The sequence below is a fragment of the Podarcis muralis genome, chromosome 11 (assembly GCF_964188315.1).
Source record: "Podarcis muralis chromosome 11, rPodMur119.hap1.1, whole genome shotgun sequence".
NCBI lineage: Eukaryota > Metazoa > Chordata > Lepidosauria > Squamata > Lacertidae > Podarcis > Podarcis muralis.
Window position 1 is genome coordinate 53,586,040 of NC_135665.1, and position 24,021 is coordinate 53,610,060.

At 42.9% G+C, this 24,021-nt stretch overlaps 1 protein-coding gene across 31 annotated transcripts in view; it reads left to right on the plus strand.

Annotated features, from left to right (window-relative positions):
* Positions 1-24,021, plus strand: part of TCF4 (transcription factor 4) — a 342,581-nt gene that overhangs the window by 274,243 nt on the left and 44,317 nt on the right. For all 31 annotated transcript variants that reach the window (XR_013394718.1, XM_077936467.1, XM_077936470.1 and 28 more), the window contains 4 exons: positions 11,390-11,495; positions 13,575-13,708; positions 17,473-17,605; positions 22,825-22,892. Coding sequence is in view for 30 of the 31 variants with exons in the window: in XM_077936467.1 (XP_077792593.1) it covers positions 11,390-11,495; positions 13,575-13,708; positions 17,473-17,605; positions 22,825-22,892 (441 nt within the window). In the remaining variant the exon portion in view is untranslated. The remainder of the gene's footprint in view (positions 1-11,389; positions 11,496-13,574; positions 13,709-17,472; positions 17,606-22,824; positions 22,893-24,021) is intronic.

The window sequence follows — 24,021 nt, forward strand, 5'->3', positions numbered from 1 at the left end:
ACCACTTGCGTTTGCTTCGGAATTGCGTTGGGCCCATTGTAGTGGTTTAAGGCAAGCAGACCAGCATGGTCAAGAGATGGTCAGTAAAGGTGAATAGAAGAAGGAAACCGGTCAAAGGAGAGGGTTAATTAGCTATGCAGATCACAACAGCTCTACCCTTTGAACACTGGGATTCCACATACACCCTAGATATTCTCAGTAAAATATTTCAAGTATATCTTCTGTAAGTATGTTGCTACCTCCCTAGGATGGCCATGTGTCCTACTTTACAGAGGTCAGTCCTCTACCTGAAGGGCTGTCCAGTCCCCATCTGGAATAAAGATAGAGAGCCATAAGAAAGGACCATTAAGTTGCCTTTCTGGACCTCAGACTGAGCAGGCAGGTGCAAAGGTCACTTGATCAGAATCTTGTTCTTCACTCTGTTGAGATAATATTTCTAAATTTGAATCCATGCATATGGAGTGTCACATGGGGAGAGGTGGACTTTATCCTTTCCCCTTACCTTCTTGAATACTGTAGGCCAATTGCAGTCCTTCAGCCCCCTCCATCTGGCACTCAGAACACTCCTCATGCTGTTCTCCCTATCCCCATGTGCCCCCTGAAATTAGCTTTGGGGGGCAGGTGAACCCCCAGGACAGCACAGTGGCAGGGGGGAGAGAGAGGTTCCTCCTTCTAGTAAGCTTAAATTGTGCAGTATAGCTATTATTTCAGCTCACTGCATTCACTGTTAAATACTTTAACCCCCACCACCCAAAGTTAAAATTGTGACTAAAGCTGACATCCTTATATACTTTAACCTGAGATTGTGTCCCCTTGAAGCCAGTGGACCTAATTTGTGCACAGACATAGAATTGGAAGGGATCCTGAGGATCATCTAGACCAACCCCCTGCAAGGCAGGAGGCAGCTGTCCCATATTGACAAGGCAGAGCTCATCTCAAGGCATCAATACCTGAGTTCTTATGGCCCAATGACCACTGTAGGCCTGCAGCATATCTCTATTTAAGGTTTCTTTTGTCAAGTTTATCTGATTTGAGGGTAGAATAACAAATTTGCAAAACCACATTTCTTGCAAATCTGTGTTCTGCGGTTTAATTCAATACCTCATTGTCCCTCATGAGCCTAGTAAATGCCCTAGCAAACTAGCTTTGTAACTAGCTCATGTAAGTGATAATGGCAAAAAATAAGATATAAAATACTCTTCCTGGGTGTGTTTTGAGAGGCACCCATAATATATGTGCATATTAGTGCTAAAAATTGTATACAGTCATACCTCTTGTTATGTTTGCTTCAGGTTAAATCTTTTCAGGTTGCGTCCCACGGCGACTGGGAAGTACCGGAAAGGGTTACTTCCGGGTTTCGCTGCTCATGCATGTGCAGACGCCCAAAATGATGTCATGCGCATGCACAGAAGGGGCGAATTGCGACCCGCGTAAATGCGGGTTGCGTTCTGCTCATGTTGCGAATGGGGCTCTGGAACAGATCCCGTTCACAACCAGAGGTACCACTGTACTGTATGTGTTCCGAGTTTTTTTATTGCTTGTACAGTTTTCAGGTTGCAGTTTGGACATTCATGGTGTTTTCCTTTGAGAGAATTTCAAAACGTGCTGTTAATTTTGCAATTACTGTGACCTGACAAATATGTTTCCACTAACCAGTAATCAAGAATTCATTAATTGTGCTGTATGATTGCTCATATTAATGAATATTTTGAGTTCATATCTGAATTGGGATTTGCATTTTGCTCATCTGAAAAATTTCAAAAGCATATTCTTGTTTAACTACTATTTACACAGCTATTTCTTTGAGGCATAATTTCAAATGAGCACTAGCATATGGAAGTAGGCAGGCAAGAAAATAACTTTAAGAACAGAGGCTGGAGCTGGAATATACCAAAAGTGTAAATATGTGAAATCTTTTGTTTAGGAATCCTCAATCTATTTGAAAATGCTGGGTGATGAAAGGGAATGCAGATGTAATTTTGTGCGAAGAATTATTCTGAACAATACGTGCTAACCAAAAGGGAATGAAGAGTAGAGCAAAATTCACATTGGGTGTCTGCAGTTATTAATATTAAACTATGGTTTAGCATTATGAGAATGACCCAAGCCTCCTCTGTGCTCTTGTTTCATCCTCCTCTAGCACAGCCAATCAGACAAGAAGAGATACTTTGATTTCAGATTAACCTCAGTTTAGCATGTTAGCCAAACCCTACTGTTTAGCACATGGGCCAGCAAACTAAGGCCTGGGGGCTGGATCCAGCCCAATTGCCTTCTGGATCCGGCCCGCGGACGGTCCAGGAATCGCCACGTGGATTGGTGTGGGGATTCTGATCTTTCGGGCTGCACCATTCCCACACACACCGCGGTGGCACCTCCTCCCTCTCTCCTCCTGGCTTCTCCCTGCCCTGCCTAGAGGAGGAAGGGAGCTGGGCTTTGTTGAGCACCATTTTAAGCAGCCCCTCTCCGGAGCCAGCCCATTCGCTCTGCTCATTGTCCCGCCGCTGCCGCCAGCCCCTGCCACTCACAAGGCACAGGAGCTGTGGTTGGCTGAGCGCCATTTAAAGCAGAACATCCCCTCTCCAGAGCCAGCCCTTTTGCACCGCTCATCGTCCCTCCACCGCCAGCTCCTGCCGCTTGCAAGGCACAGGTAAGCAGCCTCCGGGGCTTGTCCGGTGCTGTGGAGAAGGGAGGGGAGAGTCGGGGGGACTTCTTTTTCCCCAAAATATACTCCAGCCCCCCACAAGGTCTGAGGAACAATGGACCGGCCCCCTACGAAAAAGTTTTAACCTGGTTTAGCAGGTTAACCAAAGATCACAGTGATTAAACTTAACTATGGTTGCGGGGGTTATGGAGCAACAATGTAAACTTATGGTTTGAAGTTAGCTTGTTTCCACTAACCATACATTATAGTTTATCTGGATTTGGGTGACATAAAAAGCTGAGGTTATTTTTTTATTTTTTAAAAGGAAATGAAAGCTTGTGAACTACACAATTACAATGTAAGAGAAAGAGGGAGGATTGTTGGAGCCTGGGGAGAGGTTAGGTTTGTCCTTGTAATGCTAAACTATGGCTTACTTTAGTATTACTGCAAATTAAAACTGGGATGAGAGAGGCAGTGATAACTTTGTCATAATCAAGCTGTCCCTAAAAGATGCCTCTCTTTCAGACTTCCTAACACCATCATCTGCTTGAGCTTTAAATTTGCTCCATGTTCTGGCCTAGGCCCAACTTCAGACAATAGTCCCTTGGTCCATACATCACCATAGCGGGGGAATTGGCAGAAATCCAGACTGCCCAGGTCAGATCTGCACATCTGCTCAAATTTGCATTTCAATCCCGTTTTTTTCTTCATATGACTTTTAGATGCAAGCTAAATTGGATAGGTTTCATTAACAGAGGCCTTCCATGCAGACGGAACCCACAAAAATTGGAGCAAAGCAGCATTCAGTATCTGTGCAGGGATTATTCTGGAGTGTATGCTATACTACGCTACGGTTTACACAAGTCTGAAGATGAGGACTATATAACACTGCTCCCCCCTCCCCCACTGATCGTTCAGTGGAGTCGGGGATATCTCAGGGCTGAAAGAAAACACGAGGAGCGAGCACATAGTTACAACAATCGTCCTTTGTCCCATAAGCCATGGTTTAGTGGACTGTGATCATTATGTCTCAGCTCAGCCATACTCTCCGTGGTAGACAGAGGCTCCATTGGAAAGAGAACCAGCAGTGTCTGCATACTCGTGTAGCTATCCCCAAAATAGTTTAAATCAAATAAGTTATCTTTCAGGGCTTTGGGCTTTTTGCCCATTGGGAGCAATTGGTTGCCAGTTAGCCTCTGGGCCCAATTCAAGGCATTTAAAGCCCTAAATCATGGGTAGGCAAACTAAGGCCCAGGGGCCGGATCTGGCCCAATCGCCTTCTAAATCCAGGCTGCAGACGGTCCAGGAATCAGCCTGTTTTTACATGAGTAGAAGGTGTGCTTTTATTTAAAAGGCATCTCTGGGTTATTTGTGGGGCATAGGAATTCGTTCATTATTTTTTTCAAAATATAGTCCGGCCCCCCACAAGGTCTGAGGTACAGTGGACCGGTCCCCTGCTGAAAATGTTTGCTGACCCCTGCCCTAAATGATCTAGGTCCCAAATGTCTGAAATACCACCTCCTTCCCTACAGGACCCCCTTGGGTATTAAGAGGGGGCGGGCAGGGGGGGGGGAGTGGTTCTTCGTAGTTCCAGCCTCAGAATTACACATGGGGAGGCAGCCTGGGGGAGGGCATCCTGTGTGGCAGCCCCAAAGCTGTGCAACTTCACTATATAGTTCGCATCAAATGTACCTCTTTACCCTGGCCTGGGACACCTGAGATGCATATTTTTTTGTAACCCGGCCTATTCATGTCATTGCAATTTGTTTTAAACTGTTTTTAAAAAATGTAATTAAAAAAAAAATTAAAAGTTTGAATATGGCTTAAGGCAGGAATGGGCAACTTGCAGTGCTAGAAAACATGAGACTAATTCCCAAAGCCCTGGGAATGTGATCAGGTCAGACCTGTGGTAAAAGTAATCTATCCCCTTTCCTGCCAGCCCAAGAGGGTGGGCGAGATGGGTGCCGGGAGTGAGGAAAGATAAGGCAGTGTCATAGGAACAAAAAGGGTGGCCTCATCTACTTTGGACTCTCTCCGCACCCACTGCTGATTTTAGCCCCAGCACCAGTCAGCATGCAGCCCCATTACATCATAACCCCAAGGGAATGTTGACCTCAAAAGAAAAGGAGAAGGAAAAAGACTGTCCGCCCTTGGCTCAAAGAATGCTTTTCGTGCAACACAAGTAAAACCGGCAGCATGCTGATCTGCATTGCGACTCAATCTAGTGGTGACCTGTGTGAGTCTTGTGAGCAGCTTAATTAACTCATTCTTTGTTCACACAACCAATCCTACGTCATTTCCCAACATTGCAGACAGTTGAAATGCTGTACACCTGTGTTACCAGTTAGCTAAGCACTGTAGACCCCGTTTTTCAAAAGCCAAGCCATGGACCCTCTACTTTGGAAAACGTTGATGTCTTTGTGGTAGTTTTTGTTATGTGAATGGTGCCCCCATGCACTCCCAACATGTCCCAGCGCAAAACCAGGCTGTGCTCCCATGTGAGTCTCATGACCCACATAAGAGCGCGGCACCCAAAACCACATATTTTTGGGCACTGCAACCTCACACAAGACACACGTCCAGCTGTGATTTCATGCGCTTTGGGGCGCTGTGCTCTCACAGAAGAACACAGCCCCCCAAAATGGGATGTTCCAGACAGTTGGCGGTTATATGCCACACACACCCTGGGTGGGTTATGGAGACTCCCTGGGGTCTGCGGACCACCAGTTGGGAACTACTGCTGTATACAATATACTGGTTCACATGCAACACTGGTTCACATTTAAGCTATGGCTTAACAAGAATGTGTGGGTTCCCAGCCACTATGCTCCTCCCCTGGCCCTGCTGCTTCTGTGAGCTAAGCCATGGTTTGACTTAGCTTGTTGCTCCAACATGGGCTTATGGTTTGTCTGGTACAAGGCAAACCAGATGCCTCAGACAACATGCTGAATCAATCCATGGATTAGCTCACAGCAGCAGCAGGTCCAGGGGAGCAGCAATGAGGCATCAATTTCCTCTCTGGGAACCCTCATGCTGATGTGTTCTCACTGAACCATGTTTTGGCTTAGTATTACATGTGAACCACCTCAATATCAGCAGTTCTAAAATGATCAAACCATGAAGCAAAAACATGAATGGCATGAGAAAGCATAAAATTGGTTTTCTGGCATCACAGTCCAGGACAGAATGAAGTACATCAGTGGGTTTAAGCATGCTTAATCCGTGTTGGTTTTGTAGCCTTTGTTCTCTAGGGATGGGGAAGCTGCGTCTAGATCAGGGTTTCCCAAACTTAGGTCTCCAGCTGTTTTTGGACTACAGTTCCCATCATCCCTAGCTAGCAAGACTAGTGGTCAGGGATGATGGAAATTTTAGTCGAAAAACAGCTGGAGACCCAAGTTTGGGAAACCCTGGTCTTAGAGCATGAGAAGATGGGCATTACTAAGACCCTAACTGATGTTTTCCCTCTGCCTTGTTGCTGGATATTGCAGCTGCTGGGGTGTTTTAAGTTCAGTTTCAATTGTGAGCGTTTTATTAGGCTTTGTTGTTTTGTACACCACTGTGTGCACCATGCTGGAAAGGTGGCAGGAGTGTGCATCCTGCGCATCGTAAACAGTTGTCAGGTACATGCCTCCAGTCTGAGCTGGAGCAAACCCACGGCAGCTGCAGCCATTAGAAGCAATGGGCTGATGTTGCAGCAGTCATGTGCCAAGTACTCCCAAGCCGTTGGAATTGGACTGCGATCTGCAAAAGCGTGTCCTGGGTGGTTGCAGTGGTGGAACCTGGGACCCATTCTTCTGCTCACTAGGGACTCGTCAATTTTACACTTCCTGGATATGGAGGAAACCACAGTTTCTTTCTTATTCAGATGCTTCCTTGCCTGCCTGTTGCTGGAAATGCAATGGCGGCAGAATAGGGATGGGGCTTGAGAATGCACAAAAAGGAAGGAAGGAAGGCCATAAACGGAAGCCGGAAGTGGACAGGGACACACTACAAAGAATATAGAGGGAGTAACCTGTCGCAACATTAACAGGTTAGCTTGTGATTTGGAGAGAAACTGGAAGTGACACTTAACCGGTAGCCTTGCCATCATGGATGCTGAGAGGTCTGTTCCATCATGGATGCTGAGAGGTCTGTTCCAATGCTTGGGCCAATGCAGGCCTTGGGATTGTAGGAATGATTGAGGAGGGTGTAAAAGTCATCTTTCATGTCCCCACACTCCCCACCATCTCAGATTACTGGATCGTATCAGCTGTTGGGGTAGAACAATGCACAGTGCAATGATGTAACCTCATGCATTTTGTTTACCATGACATTGCAAGGCGGTGGGAGCAAACAGCCACGAAGCAGTGGCAGCTCTGTCTCGCAGTACTTGCTTAACCCATCAGGCGACAATCCTAGGGGCATTACAGGTGAACGAGCTCCATTGAATTCACTGGGACTTGCTTCCAGGAAAATAAGCATAGGATCTTGGGATGCACAAGATACAAAGCTAAGGAGTATGGGAACAGATATGACAGTTAAGAGGCTTGTGCAGTTTTGTAAATGCAAGAAATGCTATTTTTCCCTATACTTAAACATGGACCATAGTTTGCCAACCCAAATGATCATGCTGCTTTTCAGCTGGTTGCGGGTGGGTTTTTTTGGCGGGGGGGGGGGAGGGAGTTCTCAGTCTTCAACAAAGATTTAAAACAAACTAGGTATTTATAACCAGCAACATGTAAATTTACTGTAGCATTATCTCTAAAGAATATGGTTCAAACTTTACCTAATGTATCACTCCCAAGAAACCTGATTCATTGGTGTTGCTGTCCCTTATGTTTTTCTTGAACAAATAAAAGCAAGCTTTCCTAGTACATATAGTTTCACCAGACCAATATTTATGCTTTTGGGTTATTTGTGCTTTTGTAACTATTTGGAAGTTTGAGAAACATTGAAATGAAATAGTGTTGGGTTTGGGGGCATTGATCTATTGAGGCATTTTGAATTGAGCGCCCCTTTAATACTGAGAATTCTGTTATGGGTAGGTAGACAGTTAAAAACTTAAAGGAACTTTTGCTGTCTCATGGGTTGCTTAAGGCAGCTTGTTTAAACTAACCAGAGTTTGTGATAAACCACGATCATTCATCCAGAAAACCAAGGTTCATGGAAAATGAAAGTAACAGCTGTTGAATGCACATAAGTCTAAGGATCATGGAACCTTCCTCCTGCTAAGGCATGTTTCACTAAACCAGGCATAGGCAAACTTGGCCCTCCAGATGTTTTGGGACTACAACTCCCATCATCCCTAGCTAACAGGACCAGTGGTCAGGGATGATGGGAGCTGTAGTCCCAAAACATCTGGAGGGCCGAGTTTGCCTATGCCTGCACTAAACCATGGTTTAGCATGCTAGACCATGACTAATGCTTAATTGTTCTCCTGATTCATATTCCCCATCACATAATAAAGCAAGCACACCAACGAGAGAGAGAGAGCAACCATCCCCTCCAGAAAAACAGACGGGAGAGTATCCTTTCCAAATGAGCCACTTCCATATCCTTGATTGATGTAATTTGAAAATCCAGAGAATCTGGTTGACCTAGCTCTGCATTGTGATTCCCTAGGCTCACCTGTAGATTAGCTGGATGCATATCTATGCAAAAGTGCAACTCTATTCAGGTGTTTTAATCCATCACTCAATGAGTGAGAGTAGGAGAGTATGCTAGCTCTTCCTGTCCCCAGATAACTTCTGAAACAAGCAATCCTTCTGTTCATGCGAGCTTCCTAATACAGATTAGGACAACCCTTCTCCCAAGGGAATCCCATGCTGCTGCAAATAGGCCACTGCATTTATTTGCCTCAAAACATCTGGAGGGTGATGGGAACTGTGGCGCTAGCACAGCCATTCCTACTCTCCTTTTTTGCAATCCTAATTTTACAAGGACTAGAACACGCAACCAGGGCTAAGGTGCCACTAGGTGTAATAGGGTTTACTGCCAGGTAAGTGTGTGCAGGATTGCAAACGCCATCAGACTGGAGGAAACCAAAAAAATCAAACTTGTATTTGCAGCAAGCCTTGGCTGTCCAGCTAATCCCAAATAAAAATGTTTGGTGTGATTTTAAACTGCATCTAGGGGATCTGGGTTCGGTTCAGGGAATTTCATTGGCACTAGGGCTGTCCTCCACTCACCATATGCTATCGCATCCATAAATAGTAATTATAATAGTAGCATTTCTAGTTCTAAAAAAAAGCTGAATTGGCCTCTGGGCTCATGTACATAATAAAATTGCTTAATAAATAATTAACAAAACATAATGGATAAAACATTAAAAATGACATCACCAACTTCTGTCAGCCGACACCAACTACCCCTGGTCTTGATGTGATTACTCTTTCTGAAGGAAATAGTTATTTCGTATAATATATCATATATATTTTTACTTTTTAAAAAAGAAATTTTATAAGGTATTTTCCTACGACAACAGCACACAAGGTAATGGCAGTTCCTTGTGCCACATGATATCCTATGAAAATTACCTTGCATGCTGGGAAAATCTCCCTGTAAGAGAGTTTACACTGAGGTGCAGCTCTTTATTTACTAGATTTCGGCAAAATAACGATTCATTAATCTTCACTGTTATTGTCAGGATTTGACTTCTAGCTTCAGGCATTCGTTCTTGGAGGGAAATTGCCATGTTTTGTAAGATACCTCCCCCCTCCCCTTCTCTACCATTTCTGATTGCTCTTGCATTGTATTGGTGAAATTTCGTTCCTTTTGCCATGGCGTGTGAATGTTAGAGTAGGCTCCCTGCCAGTTTTGTGATCTGCTGCCTGCTTCAAAATGGAGGCAGGAAGGTATCCATTTTCATCAAGATGATGGGGGTGTTTTGGTCTTCCTGACCATCTGGAGTAGAGAGGTCTTTAAAAAGTAGGAACATATATATTTTAAATATACAGATATCTGCATATATTAAAGTTGAATAAAATGCAAAAATAAAAATGCTGTCCATTAAACTGCATTTAAAAAAAAATGGCAACAAAGTCTGGGCATTTAATAAAATTTAAAAAAAAATCTTCTTAAATCAAATCAAAGCAGGAAAATGAATAAGATTGTTTTTATTCCTTGTGAAGAGATGGCTAGAAAAACCTTTGTTGTATTAGTAAGCAAATATTAAGTAAATTAGGTTTTTGGCATACTTGCTAAGTTTATTGCGCAGGCAAATGCTCTAAGTACTAAAAAGCAGGGTTTTTCCCCTAAAGTGCACGCATGCTGTCTTGGTGGTCTTGTGCCTATCCCAATTTTTAATGGTTCTTTTAAGTTTCTCAGCAAAGACCAAAGATCATAGGAGTTTAGCATCCCAGGATATGCTTGGTACTGCTTTCTCAATTTCATTTTTCAGTCATGGGAACAAAGGGCTGATTTCCTAACTTCTCCCATTGTTCCTCTTCTAATGTATGAAATCTGCATATTTCCACACAATATAGCACTTTCAATGGTTTTGTAAAATTATGTTAAACTCCATGATATCACAGTTTGTAAAATTATGTTAAACTCCATGATATCACAGTTCCACCGTGCATATGTTGGGCAGAGAGGTTGCAGACATGGCAGATATCACTCATTTCAGCAGCGGGTTTCTTTTCTATGTTTACCCCACTTCAGAGACTCAAACCTCTTTAATGATGCCACTGAGTGTACCCCGTACTCTGGAGTACAGCCTGCCTGCACATCTGCATATGCTGAAACACACACACACCAGATTTCTGTTTCTATTTTGTGGCTCCCGCAACTCCAACTCATATTTTGAAAGAAAGTCAGGAGGCTGCCCTTAACAAATGCCCTATGTGGGTCAGCCATGCCAGTCGGGGGCTGCATTCTCTCTCGGATGATAAATATGTGATTTAGCGCAAGTGCTAAGAAGCTCATGAGATGGAGCTTCTTCCTCCCATAAAATCATAGAATTGTAGAGTTGGAAGGAACCCCAAGGAACATCTAGTCCAGGCATCTAGATGTTTTGGCCTACAACTCCCATGATCCCTAGCTAACAGGACCACTGGTCAGGGATGATGGGAATTGTAGGCCAAAACATCTGGAGGGCCGAAGGTTGGGGATGCCTGATCTAGTCCAACCCCCTGCAATGCAGGAATATGCAGTTGTGCAGTACGGGGATCAAACCTGCGATCTTGGCACTATCAGCACCACGCTCTAACCAACTGAGCTCCTGTCTGCATAATTCATGCTTAGTGGGATAGGATGGGGCAGAGCATAGACATCTCCAGGGACGGGGGAGCAATCAAGAGAGATTTGAGGGCACACCTTGAACAAGTTGAAATCCTTTAGTGTAATGCAAGGCATCTTCATATCCAATCCATGCCTGGGTTGTACTGTTCTGACTGCTCACATGATTGAATGCTCCCCTGACTATATGAAATTCCCATAGAGCAAACCAGATATCAGGGAGAAGGGTAACCTAATCTAACCTTTTCTCCAGCATGTTAGTTTTTCAGCATTGTGAGATCCCACCTCTACAGCCCAAACTAGTTTGCCACCTTAGTGTGAACCAGGCCTAAAACATTCTCTATTACAAATAGCTATGGAGGTTTTTTCCTATTTCAGTTTCAAATGAAGCACAGAGTCTAACATTATGAAGTGGGTTGTGCTGAATAAAGAATAGGGATAAAAATCCCATTTTTAACCCCCTTGTTTCAAGTGCAGTCATTCTTGGTGGAATACTAAATGCAATTATTTTCTCCTCTTTTTCCACCATAGGTTTATGCCCCTTCTGCAAGCACTGCCGACTACAATCGGGATTCACCAGGCTATCCATCCTCAAAACCAGCAGCCAGCACTTTTCCTAGTTCCTTCTTCATGCAAGGTAAGGTGGTGCCATTGACGGGATTTTGCTGTGCATGCATTTTGAGAACCAGTAGGAAATGGGTCAAAAACAGCAGTCAGCTTACTAGGTGGGGTTCCCTTTCGAACTCATATGGCCACTGTATGAGCGGTGTTGGTTGCCAATTCCTTTCCAGGCCCAATTCAAGGTGATCACATCACTGTTTAAAACTCTAAAAGACTTAGCCCCGAAATATTGTTGAAACTCCTGGTTCTCCTTTTGAATACTGCAGGTCACTCATGCCTTTGATATTCCTCAGTTTTGAGGTTTAAATATCATGTGCCCCAAGGCAAACTTGAACAGTTAAGCTTATGTCCTAAAATTAAAGCATTAAACTTCATGCACATTTTAGAAATTAATAAAACTGAATAGCTTGCCTATTTGCTCCCTTTGTTATGTTTCTACAAAGTTATTCAGCCTTGCTTTGAGCCTTGCTTTGAGAGACGACAGGACAATATTCTAGGCATATATATATAGTCATTCATTTCAGCTCTACCTTTTTATTCACACTGGCATGCAATAACCTAAACAACCATATAAACAATGCAAAATATTGTTGTTGTTTAGTTTGTCACTTGCCATAACCAAAGTAGAATGCAAAAACGAAATATACGTAGTGAACGTATCCATTAAAACAATACTGCACACTAAAAGTGTTTATCCACAATAATCACTTATAAAGCAAGAAAATCCTTACTCGCCCAGCAGTGGGATTAACATCTATAATAACTGCAAAACCAGAACGGTATTATTGCCCAAATGCGCAAATAAAAGAATGCACACGCATTAGAAACGTAAGCATTAAGAGACACCAGTTTCCAAAGATGGATGGAGCAATCCTAACTCAGCCTCAGTGACAATTGGAACTAGCACCTGCCAATCAGGCAGAAGGTGGAGGTGGATTTTTAATGTGCCAGCTCCAGCAGATCCATCACTAGCCCTGCTTCTCTCTGCACCCCCCCCCCGTGATATTTCCTCTTTCAGAGCCTTACACTGACTACCAATGGCAGGATTCCAACTTCATGACAGCTCCCACCTTCAGTGGGCAGAGCAGAAACACCTGTAGCAGCACTTCTGCTGGCAGAGCCTGGCAGAGGACCACCTCTTCTAAATCCTAATCTCTAGCAGCATGGATTAGGATTTAGGATTGTTCCCTACAGCCGCATAAAAGCAGTTAGAATTGCCCATCAAATGCCTGTCTGGATACATTTTTTCCACGGGCCCATCTACAAGCAGAAAGAGAGCCTGTAATATTTTCCCAGAGAGGGCATTCCAAAGGTGTGATGCCACCACAGAAAAGGCCCCGCCTCCAGGGCTCTTCTATCATACTTCCATCCAAAGATTGGTAAAGGTGGTCAAAATATGTCCTCTGCTCATTCATATGTTAACTTTTGTCTGGCTTTCTTTATTAATTAAAAAAACGAAACATGTACAATATTCACTTTATTGAATAAATGTTATGGAAACGCTCCAGTTCACCATGTGAATAGTGCCTGAATATGGAGGAATTCCATTTTTTACATGTTTTTATATTGTTTAGATATGTAATTTTAGATGCTTTAATTATAGTATGGATGGTATTTATGATGTTGTGTGACTCCTTTGGGAGGAAGGGTCGCATAGAAATTTTAATAACACCCTATTTTAAGCTCCTCTTTTACCCTAGCAAAAATGTATAACAATATAGGTCGTAGGTATTTAGGATTTAGATAAAGATAGCACAACAAACTATAGGAAAGTCTTTGCACATAAGACCTATGACTAATTGGTGGTGATTCAAAAGATGTCATTTGCTTTTCTCTGGAGCAAACTTTTTTTTTAAATCATGAGCACATAGTTATATAAAATTAGTGTAGCCCTTGGGAAGCAAAAGGGTGATACATAGCTCTTCCCATTTGCGATTGCTATCTTTTAACGTAAACTGCTACCCAACACAGCAGAGCATTAGGTGTACACCAGACCTTATTAGAATGCTAATTTTAACATTTACTGGAAACACAACACCAGAATGTTAGGTAACCAAGCCTTCAGAGAAGCCTATTTTTCTTTTCTGTTTTACAGACGGTCATCACAGCAGTGATCCGTGGAGCTCCTCCAGTGGGATGAATCAGCCTGGTTATGGCGGAATGCTGGGCAATTCTTCTCATATTCCACAGTCCAGTAGCTATTGCAGTCTTCATCCTCATGACCGCTTGGTAAGCCAATGAGTGGATTTCAACATCATGCTATAACGTATGTTGCATCTGCGCAAACATTTCATTTTGTCTGATGGAATGCTCCACCTTCTCCTCCCCCCACATGCTGTTGTTTGTTTGGGGGGGGCGTTGGTACTCCAACTCCCTTCTCCTTGCAAATATTGAGGGCCATTTCAGAGAGCAACAGAAGAAAGTCCTGTTGCGCAAGCATCATTCTTTGTGCATGTGTGAGAGTGCTGTTCTGAAAATGGCGTCTTCTACTACTTTTTTTTAAAAAAACCCAACCACATTCATTTGAAAATTAGAAGGGAAAGAAAATGTTGGTAACATATTCATGGAAGACATGCAGGGCTTTTGTTGCGCTCATGCTATTTCTGAGGTGGGCGAGAGGGTTTGTGAATGTCTTTTTTCCCTGTTCTGCAAACTATCAATCTAGTGGTCATCATGCTGTAGCCTTTCAAGTTGTCCACACGTCCTGAAAACTCCATGATGCCCTGAAGTGTATTTCCCTGTAAGTGAAGAAAAGAGAAGAACGTTATTTTTAACACAATTAAGCCTTTTTTCTTTTCTTTTTACTTATAAATAAAGTAGTGTGGTTTTTTAAAAAAAAATTGGTAAAGGTAAAAGGAAGGGCTTCCCTATAAGTGCACTAATCTTAGGCACTCAGTAGCCAGCCTTGTCCGCTTCCCATGCTTCAGTTAAAGGCCGGGAGAAGACACCAAGAGGTAACTCCTCCTACAGGGCTTTTTCAGATCAGGAAGTGTGGGCAGCTAGGGAGGCTGCAAAACACTGGAGAAAAGTATAGCGGAAAGGAAAAACAGAAACCCCAGCCTCAGGCACCCTAGAACGATAAGGTAAGCTCAAATCACACTCACAGGAGTTCTGAAGAATTTCTGAAGCACCCTGCAAATGAAACAGCCTCTTTCATTGTAGGAAGAAAACTTTTCATAAGCTGGGGGGGGAGTTTCACTTCAGCACATGGTACGGCGGTTATGCTCACCTGGCCTCCCAACAGCTGAGTCACTGTTGCTTCCTGGGAGGGAGAGGGGCAAGGCGGTGAGGGGGTTGGCGCATTGCAAAAGTGCCAGCAGGAGTGCCAGATTGGCTCTGCTGGTGCATTTGCACTGCGCCAGCTTCCCTGCCATCTACCCCTCTCCATCTCCTTCCTGGTAAGCAACAGAGACTCAGCTGTTGTAAGGTCAGGTGAACATCACGCCACCATGCCATGTACCACTGCACATACCTATGCAATGGAAAGGCCTGTTCTGTGCATTCCTTTGCTAATTTTATTTTTATTTCCAGTGGGGATTTTTAAAAAGAAAGAAGTTTGGTGCCCTGGTAGGTCCTGAAAGGGAAAGGGGGCTATTAGTAGGGTTTGTAGATAAAAAGGTAATAGCATGGGGGGAGGCTGTTTATAAATAGAACAAATAAACTTTCAATCTCTGTGCTATCATAGCCATCTAACTTACTTCCAGGCAAAAGAGTGTATAATTGCATACTGAGAAGGAGTGTTGTTGGAAACTGGTGCCAGTTTGAGCTGGTGTGTGTGTTTTTGCACACTGCTTTTAACAGTAAAGATCATTCATTCATTCATCTGGAGCATTTGTGCCCCACTCTTCAGTCAACAGGCTCCCAGAGTGGCTTACATGCAGTCAATTAAAACAAATCAGTCCCTGCCTGCAGGCTTACAATCTAAAACAACAACACACAAGGGAGAAGGGACAGGGAGGGAAGACAAAAAAATCAAACTCAGGCACCTGTACTTAAACAGTTCTTCTTATAATGAACAGCTGGCACAATTCAGGGGTAGGAAGTACCTGATACAGCTGGTTTTTTGGCAGAGCTGATGGAATGAGCCCTGCTTCCCAGCTCCCCCACTGAGGCAGCCTGATGGTATGGCTGCTCCCAGGTGACAATTGGGGGAGAGGAGGCCTGATGGAGCTGGTCTGTCACAGCAGAACAGATCCATGAGTGGGAGAAGGAGCCAGGGGGCAGAACCTTCCTGGAAAATCCATGCAATCTTCCAATTTCCAGCATAACAACAGGTATCTTCAACGTTTTAAGAACCCAGGACCCACCTTTAACCTGTAAACATGCATTTGGGGACCCATTTCTAAACCCTTTACCATGTATTTGCATGGTGGTAGTGTGCCTGTTGCAACCCACCTTGGATAAGGCCACGACCCACCAGTTGAAGACCAGTGTGTTAAGCTACACAAGAGAAGAATGAAGAAAAACATTCAATAGGAACCAACCTACTTTTTGCACACAACTTCTTTTTGACATTCCTCAACTGTGGTTGGCAGAAACAGGTTGCTGGGTGGGGCGAAGCCATTGCACTAGGTTCTTGGAAGCTGGGTCTCTGTTCCTTACTGAGAGGGGAGGTGGCAGGGAGGTAGGCATGGTGCAGGTGCACTAGCAGGAGACACAGAGTGGCTCAGCTGGTGCATTAACACCATGTAAACCTCCTACCAGGAAACCAGTGTAGCAGCTCTAACCCAGCTAGAGAGCCAACCTGATGCCCTTCAGATATTTTGGACTACAACTACCATCAGCCCCAGGCTAGCACTGGAAGCTGTAGTCCAAAACATCTGGAAGGCACTAGGTTGGGGAAGGCTGCCCTAACACAATGCTAAATCATCCTTGCAAATTGTGGACATAATGCAGCTGAAGTTTAACGCCCTTTTATATCCCACTGGTTCACTGGGGCTGAAATCCCAGAAGCATTGATGAGGCAGCAAACTCTACTGAGCATAGTGGATCTTGCTCCCAAGTAAACATAGATTGGATTGGATTGCACTGCACAAGAGTTAGGTGCATGCTTAATTCTCTTCCACCAAATTCAACAGGACTTGAAAGTGCTTTGACAAATAGGTTGGAGTTTAGCTGGCTCACACATCATTTAAATTTGTTGCAAGTCATGGGCGTATATCTTTGTTGACGTCTCTTAGAGTTTATTTTTATATTGCGGCTTTGAGCATGCAACCACCTTGGGATAGAGCGGAATAGAAATAAATATTTGTAAACATCTCATGTCTTCAAAATGGAACATGACAAACATTTCTATTGTTTATGCTGCCCATCTGTTGTATATGGGCTAAGAGTAGTCTCTGGGATGTGAGGCTACGAAAGCCCATATATTTATATGTTCTAGTCCTCTGCATACAGGAGGGTACGTCTATGGTGGGATTCACCTAGCGACCTCTAATGTCCAGTGTCCCACACTGATGGAGAGCACCAGATCTGGGAACTTTATATCAAACAGTGGCATAGGAATGGCTCTCTGGTGAACTCCCTACAGAAGGCTGAACTAGTGCTCTGTAGGACTTTTGGTTCTTTCCATAGTGTCTTCCACCAGCAGTCTTTCCAGGCTCATCGCCAGAAATTTAATTGTGAAGTAGGTGTGTGCATTTGTGCTTACCATTGCAAGTGAGTCTGAAATGGTGAAACCCCAATAAAATCTGATATATGTAATAATTATTTAATTGAACCGCATTGGAAGAGGGAGGTTGGGGCATGTCTAAAGGAGGCTAGGCTCACACAGGCAGCCTGCAGAGCCCCATGTCCTTTCATCTGCAGCATGCCCAGCTGTGAGATATGTGTGTGTTATTATTATATCATATATCTTAATGAATATATATCTGCTCAGAAAGCTGTGTCCCACACGTTTTAAAGAAAGTTGAAGTGATCCAAATGCAGAGGTCCAGCTGTTAACCTGCTCTTCTGCTGACTGAAATGTTCTCTCGTTATGCTTTCTACCACAGAGCTACCCATCACACTCCTCAGCAGACATCAATTCCAGTCTTCCTCCAATGTCCACTTTCCATCGCAGTGGCACAACCCATTACAGTGCTTCTTCCTGCACACCACCCGCAAATGGGACAGATAGCATAATGGGTGAGTTGACTAGCTGTTTTCATGCTTGAGGAATGTCAAGCTTCTCTTTGATTCCCCCAAGATTCTGCAAGAGGGAAGGGGCCATGTTTCATCAGTTGTGTCATCAGAAAGGATTGCTTCTCTATGCTTTTCGAATATATTATGACTAAAACGGTGTGGGTGGTTAAAGTCCTTGCTGCACAGATGCCTGCACAAGGCTCACCTCTTGTCAAGTTCTTTGGAACTAGACTTTGATCTCTACATACTACAAGTACAGCCACTTGCCTTATTATTTCCCCATTATTTCCCCTTCCCTCCCAAAAAAAGTGTTTGCTTTATTGAAGTTACGGATATGCCTTAAAAAATTACATGCACAAGTGGACGAGAGAAACTTTCACAGACCGTGGGTATCAACAGCTGATGTCCTAAAGAGCTGTGAACACAACAGTTCCAGTTTCCTGAGTGGATCATGTGGGGATATTAACTGAAAACGATGCTTAAGTCTGTGCAGAGCATTACCCATGTGTTTTCAAAGGTTCAAAGCTATGTGGCATTCAGTCAGCCACTTACCAGAAGAGATTTAATGCAGCATATGCTAAAGATTACTCCAGAATATCTCCCTCATTCATGTATTAATCCTGCTTTCTACTCTCACTTTAAATGACATGTTTGAATGACATGACGCATGGCAGTATGTGGCTTTTTTAGTGGAAACATTATGTGTGCTTTCCCTTGAGGGCCTTGGTTTTACTGTGATTTTATTATTAGAACAGTCACATAATACTGCACTTGATTTTTATTTTTTTTACAAGCGTGTTAAGCTTCCAGTGCAGTGGGGTGATAAACTGTCATATGGCACAGGAGGGACATGAATTTTTATCCTGCTGTGTCAGTACTTCTTATCTTAGGAAGAGTGAAAATATCAAATTGACCCAAGTTTCCGTTCTCTTTCTTAAGTCTTATAACCATAACATTTGTGCAACTCAGAGATTTGTGTTCCATCCAGGAAGTTGATGCCGGGTTGTAAGAGTTTTGCTTGTTAACTCACAGTAACTGCTTTGTCAAATAGATAGATGATAGATAGATAGATGATAGATAGATGATAGATAGATGATAGATGATAGATAGATAGATAGATAGATAGATAGATAGATAGATAGATAGATGATTGTTAGATGATAGATAGATGATAGATAGATGATAGATAGATAGATAGATGATAGATAGATGATAGATAGATGATAGATGATAGATAGATAGATAGATAGATAGATAGATAGATAGATAGATATAGATATTTGGCTCAACTAAACCATGAGAACAGAATATCTTGGTCTGATCCATTAGAGATCTTAATATACTCTTAATCAGAGTCACTTCTAGGTTGCATCAACATTGTTTACTCTGCCAACATTTTACATGCCTGAGAAGGTTGCAATCTGAGACCAGATTTCATAGTGAGATGTATGGGTCGGTTTTTACATAATCCTGGCATTAGTAGTATTAAATTTATATAGTCTGCCCATCATATGCCGAATGGCTTCCAAGCTGTTTACAGGTATAAGATCAATTATAAAATCCATTCCTAATTCAAGTACACAACAAAATAATTCCATCAATGCATTAAAGGCACCCGCAATCAAAATATCTAATAAAACAAACTGGTTGAAAAGCATCATAATTAAAATGGTTAAGAAACAGTTTCAATGCCTAAACCAAGTGTTCCTTCAAAAGCTGGTGGAATGTCAATACATAAGGGGCTTCTGGTATTTCAGCAAGGAACACATCAAGTAAAGTGGTACCTCAGTTTTCGAGCATCTTGGAAGCTGAACATTTAGGTTTTCGAACGCTGAAAACCCAGAAGTAAATGCTTCCATTTTCAAATGCGTCTCAGAAGTTGAATGGCTTCCACTGCGTGTTTTTCCATTTTCTCCACTGAAATTGAAATTATCCCTTTGCGCCTCAGTTTTCAAAAGTTTCGGAAGCCGAATAGTCTTCCAGAATGGATTATGTTAGAAAACCGAGGTACCACTGTACTTACTTATACATAGTACTGGCATATACCGGATACTTGCGTCCTAAAAAGATTTGTGCCAGAGCTCTTTCAAAAATTAGTTGGGCCTTCTCCTTCAAAATGGAGCCCAAAGTGGCTCACGTGAACCATAAAAGCAACCAATAAGAAGGCATTAAATGCCATCAGGTGGGAACAAATCTATAATATAGGAATGTTGCCATGAAACCCAAAGCTTAGCAAATCTAAAAAGAGCAAGGACTGAATAAAATCAAGCCTCTTTATTCATATCTTACTAATATAATACCTTATTATCAATATCATTAAAACATAGTACAGTGGTACCTCGGTTTACAAACTTAACCTCTTCCAGAAGTCCATTCTTAAACTGAAACCATTCTTAAACTGAGGCACACTTTCCCTAATGAGGCCTCCTGCTGCCGGTGCCCTTCCACTGTTTGGATTCCGTTCTTAGACCAAGGTAAAGTTCACAAACCAGGACACTACTTCTGGTTTTGCGGAGTTCATAAACCGAATAGTTTGTAAACAGGGCTGTTCTTAAACCAAGGTACCACTGTACAATAAAAAACAAGGTCAAATGCACCTGTTGAGAATCATAATTGAAATAAACAAAATCAGTTAAGATTCTGAAACATGTTATAAATGATCATAGTTGAATTGTTCATTGCACTCTTCAACCCCTCCCAAAGGCCTGGGACGGATTATTCAGTAATTCACTAAAAAGCCATATCCTCAGGCCGTGATGGAAGACTGGCAGTAGGGAAGCAACAGAATGGATGTTACAGAGAAAATGCTCTAACAACACATTCCCACCAAACCTTCACACAAGAGGCCTCACCAGAGGACCATAAGAGAACAGGCAGATTCATAAACAAACATATATGGGGTTGGGGGGACAGGAACGGGACAATCCTTTAGATATTATGCCAGAAATGTGCAGGATTAATCACTATATCATCCCTTACAGTTATATCCTCATGGAGAATGACTGAGTCCCTTCCCAAATACGTTCAGCTTCTTAATATGTCATTGCTGTGTGGTCCCGATCCTTGACATTTCCACGTCAGCAGATTTGCGTTCCTAGGCCTCCCAGTTCCCAATCAGGACCAAGATTGCAGGGAGTCATTCCCACTATGGTTACATTTGCATGGAAAGATGGGCAGGAGGAGCTTTTCAGAATAGCTTCTGGCTTGGGTATTTTGCTTCCAAGACCATAGCCAGAAACTTTATGATAAGGTACCTTGAACTATAGACAGCCAAATAGGTTTAAAGTTATTTAACATACAGTTTAATATAAAGTTATTTATGCTGTAAAGTTCATAAGAACCATTGATCTCAGTAGGATTTGCACTTGAGAAAACAGTGGTACCTTGGTTTCCAGCCGTTTTGTTACAACCATTTTGGATTACAACCACATCAAACCGGGAAGTGCATGTCCCTTTTTTTGGATTACAACCCATTTTTGGGGGGAGGCCCCATTGGCAAAAATGCACCTTGGGTTACAACCTGTTTTGGTTTACAACCGGAGCTCCGGAACAGATTATGGTTGTAAACCAAGGTACCACTGTACATGATTAGGATTGCACCGTTACAGTACTAAATATTCTAAAATAAAATGTAGGATTATACAATAAATAATAAGGGCTCAGTGTTTATCAGTTGCCCCAGTGTCATTGTAATTGCCCATAAATCTGGAAGGCAGAAGGAGATTCACTTCGTAGAGTGCAGTAGGATAGGATACTGTCTTCATGGTTTGCCTTATATAGCTACACAAATGAAAGAGTTGGTGGAGGTGTAATGTCTGAAACCTGAAAATTCAAGGGAGGGCCATGTAATATCTAGGTAGGGGAGGGGGTGTTTGCTCAAGCCATTTGGGAGCTATCTTCCATCTCAGCATGGTTAACCAAGTTTACTTCTGGTTCCTGCCTGTCACCAGTGGTCCATGCTTCTGTTATTTTAATTGGATGGTTATTTGTACGTATTGGGGAGGTGGGTTTCCCTGCTCTGGATTCTTGTTGTCTTTTATGTTTTGCCCTATGGCCCTGAAGGCATGGAGTCTCATCTGGTCAATAAATGGGAGGTTTTATGTTTAAAAAGAGGTAGGATCAACTGAGAGCTGTCCGAACCTTATTACCTATTTGATGTCTGCTTAAAGACACATGAGTCATTTAGAGTTGCCCAGGACCCTGGGGCCTTGAGACCACCAAACCAAAATTCCAGTTGTAACTCTTTGACATACATTGAGCATAGGATCCTAGAACTGTTGAATTTTTAGAGCCTGCTTGATAATACCATCCAACTCAAATAAGGAAAAGGAACCTACAGAAGTAACCTTTTGTTCATCAAGTTTTATTCTACATTTAGCTTTTTCGCTAAAATAAATTATTTTATTTAATAAGAGCTTACATTTTTTTTCATGACAGACTGCTAGCTTGCTTCAAGTTTTCATGAAAAAGGCTTTGTGCCCAATTTAGCCCAGATGAGGAAATCAGGAATAGCCCACCTCCCCAGTTGTTTCGAGTGTTCTGAATGACTCTAGATCTAGGGTTGCCTGTCTCTCTGATATAAATAAAGATGGGGTGAAGGCAGCAATTCTGTCCATTCTGTGGAATAGCCAGTGTGGTACCCTCCAGATGTTGCTGGATGACAAATCCCATCATTCCTGACCATTGGCCATACTGGCTGGGGCAGATGAGAGGTGGAATCAGCAACATCTGGAGGGCATCTGTTGGCTACTCTGTGTCAATAGACCTAGACTGTGCTGTCCCATGCAGTGCAGGAAATGTAAAGGCAGTAAAGTAAGACCTCTGTGTCCCCTTAATGCAGGGGAAAGTGAATGGCTATGTAGGAGAAGCTGTAGTTATTTGCAAAACATCCTCTTCAGTTGTTCTATGAGAGAATGTATCCAAGACCTGCTCCAGTATCTTCCCCAGGGATAACCATGGAATTGATGGGGTAGGTAGGGTCCTCTGGGGAAACGAAAGTATATCCTTTGGGTGTGGAATTCCGGTGTGCAGCACACGTAAGGCGATTCAGTGCTTGAGGTATGCTTGAGATTTACCACGGCAAACAAAAATTAATGCTAGTTAAAGGGTTCACACAATGCAATTAGCATTAAAATGCAATTGAATTATGGATACCTGCACCAATAATAGAAAATGGGATTATTTTCCTGCCTTTCTTTTATGTTCATTCTTTTGTTTTTCAGCAAACAGAGGAAGTGGAGCAGCAGGAAGTTCACAGACAGGCGATGCACTGGGGAAAGCACTTGCATCTGTAAGGAAATATTCACTTTGGGATCACTTGCATAGCATAGACTTGAGTCAGAAACAGTTACCAAATATTTCGGAACATGAGTACCATGTGGGATAGATTTCATCACTGCTAGCTAAAATAATTTTTTTTAATACTGTAGTGATGTTGCATATATGAAGCTTTCTGGGTAATGTAGATGATTTGGGGTGAGTTGTTGATGCCCAACTCTTGCTTTGCAGTCTTCCATTCACTTGACATGAATACTCAATAGCAATAATGTTTCTGAGTATTGCTTCTCATCTTACGTTTGAAAGGCAGGGTGGCTTCTTGTGTATTCACGTGCGTGAAAATCTAGGGCACACTTCCACTACAAACTTAAACCAGTTTTCACCCAGTTCCAGTTATGTATTTTCATCCAAGAAACTCTGGGATTTTAGTTCCTTGTCAGGGTGATGAACATTCCTGCTCTGCATCACATAATTGATTCCCAGGGTTCTTTGGGAGGAAGCCATGACAGTGAATCCCATTTAAGTTTGTAGAGCAGTCATACCCTCGAAGTTGGAGCTGCAATACGTGTGTTTATCTCGCAGCCTGGACGCTCTGTGTCCAGAGTTGTCCTTAACACAAATCCTCTCCACAAGAATGAGTACAGCTGTGACTTTCAAATGTAATTTGAGCAGCGAGCCAGAGAAAGGATTCATTGGGAAGGGATTTGGCTTTCCGTTTTGTGTTTTCCTTTCAAACCTCAGGGGCCTTTAAACGCTGCCCTAACTGTGCTCAAGCTGCTTTTCTGCGAGCAACTCCTGCACAACTGACACACATTTTTCATGACCCACTCACACGGGCAAGGGGGCCGATAGCTTGGGTCCTTCCTGCAGAATTGGCAGTGCCCGCTGTTGTGCCGATTCTGTGATCAAGCACTGTGCCATCGGCTTCTCTTCAGCCTCTGTTCACATGTTGGAGTTTTTTTTTAAATGCTCTACTCTCTGCTACCTTAGAGAAAGCAGCTGCACAGCCTTGGTAATGTTTAAAGGCCCCCCAAGTCTGTTTCTTTGCAGTGGTTAATATTTAAAAGTCAGTGTTTTAAGGACTGGGCAGTCATCTCTTAATGCCGCAATACTTTGTGTATGCTGACTTTTAAAAGAACCAC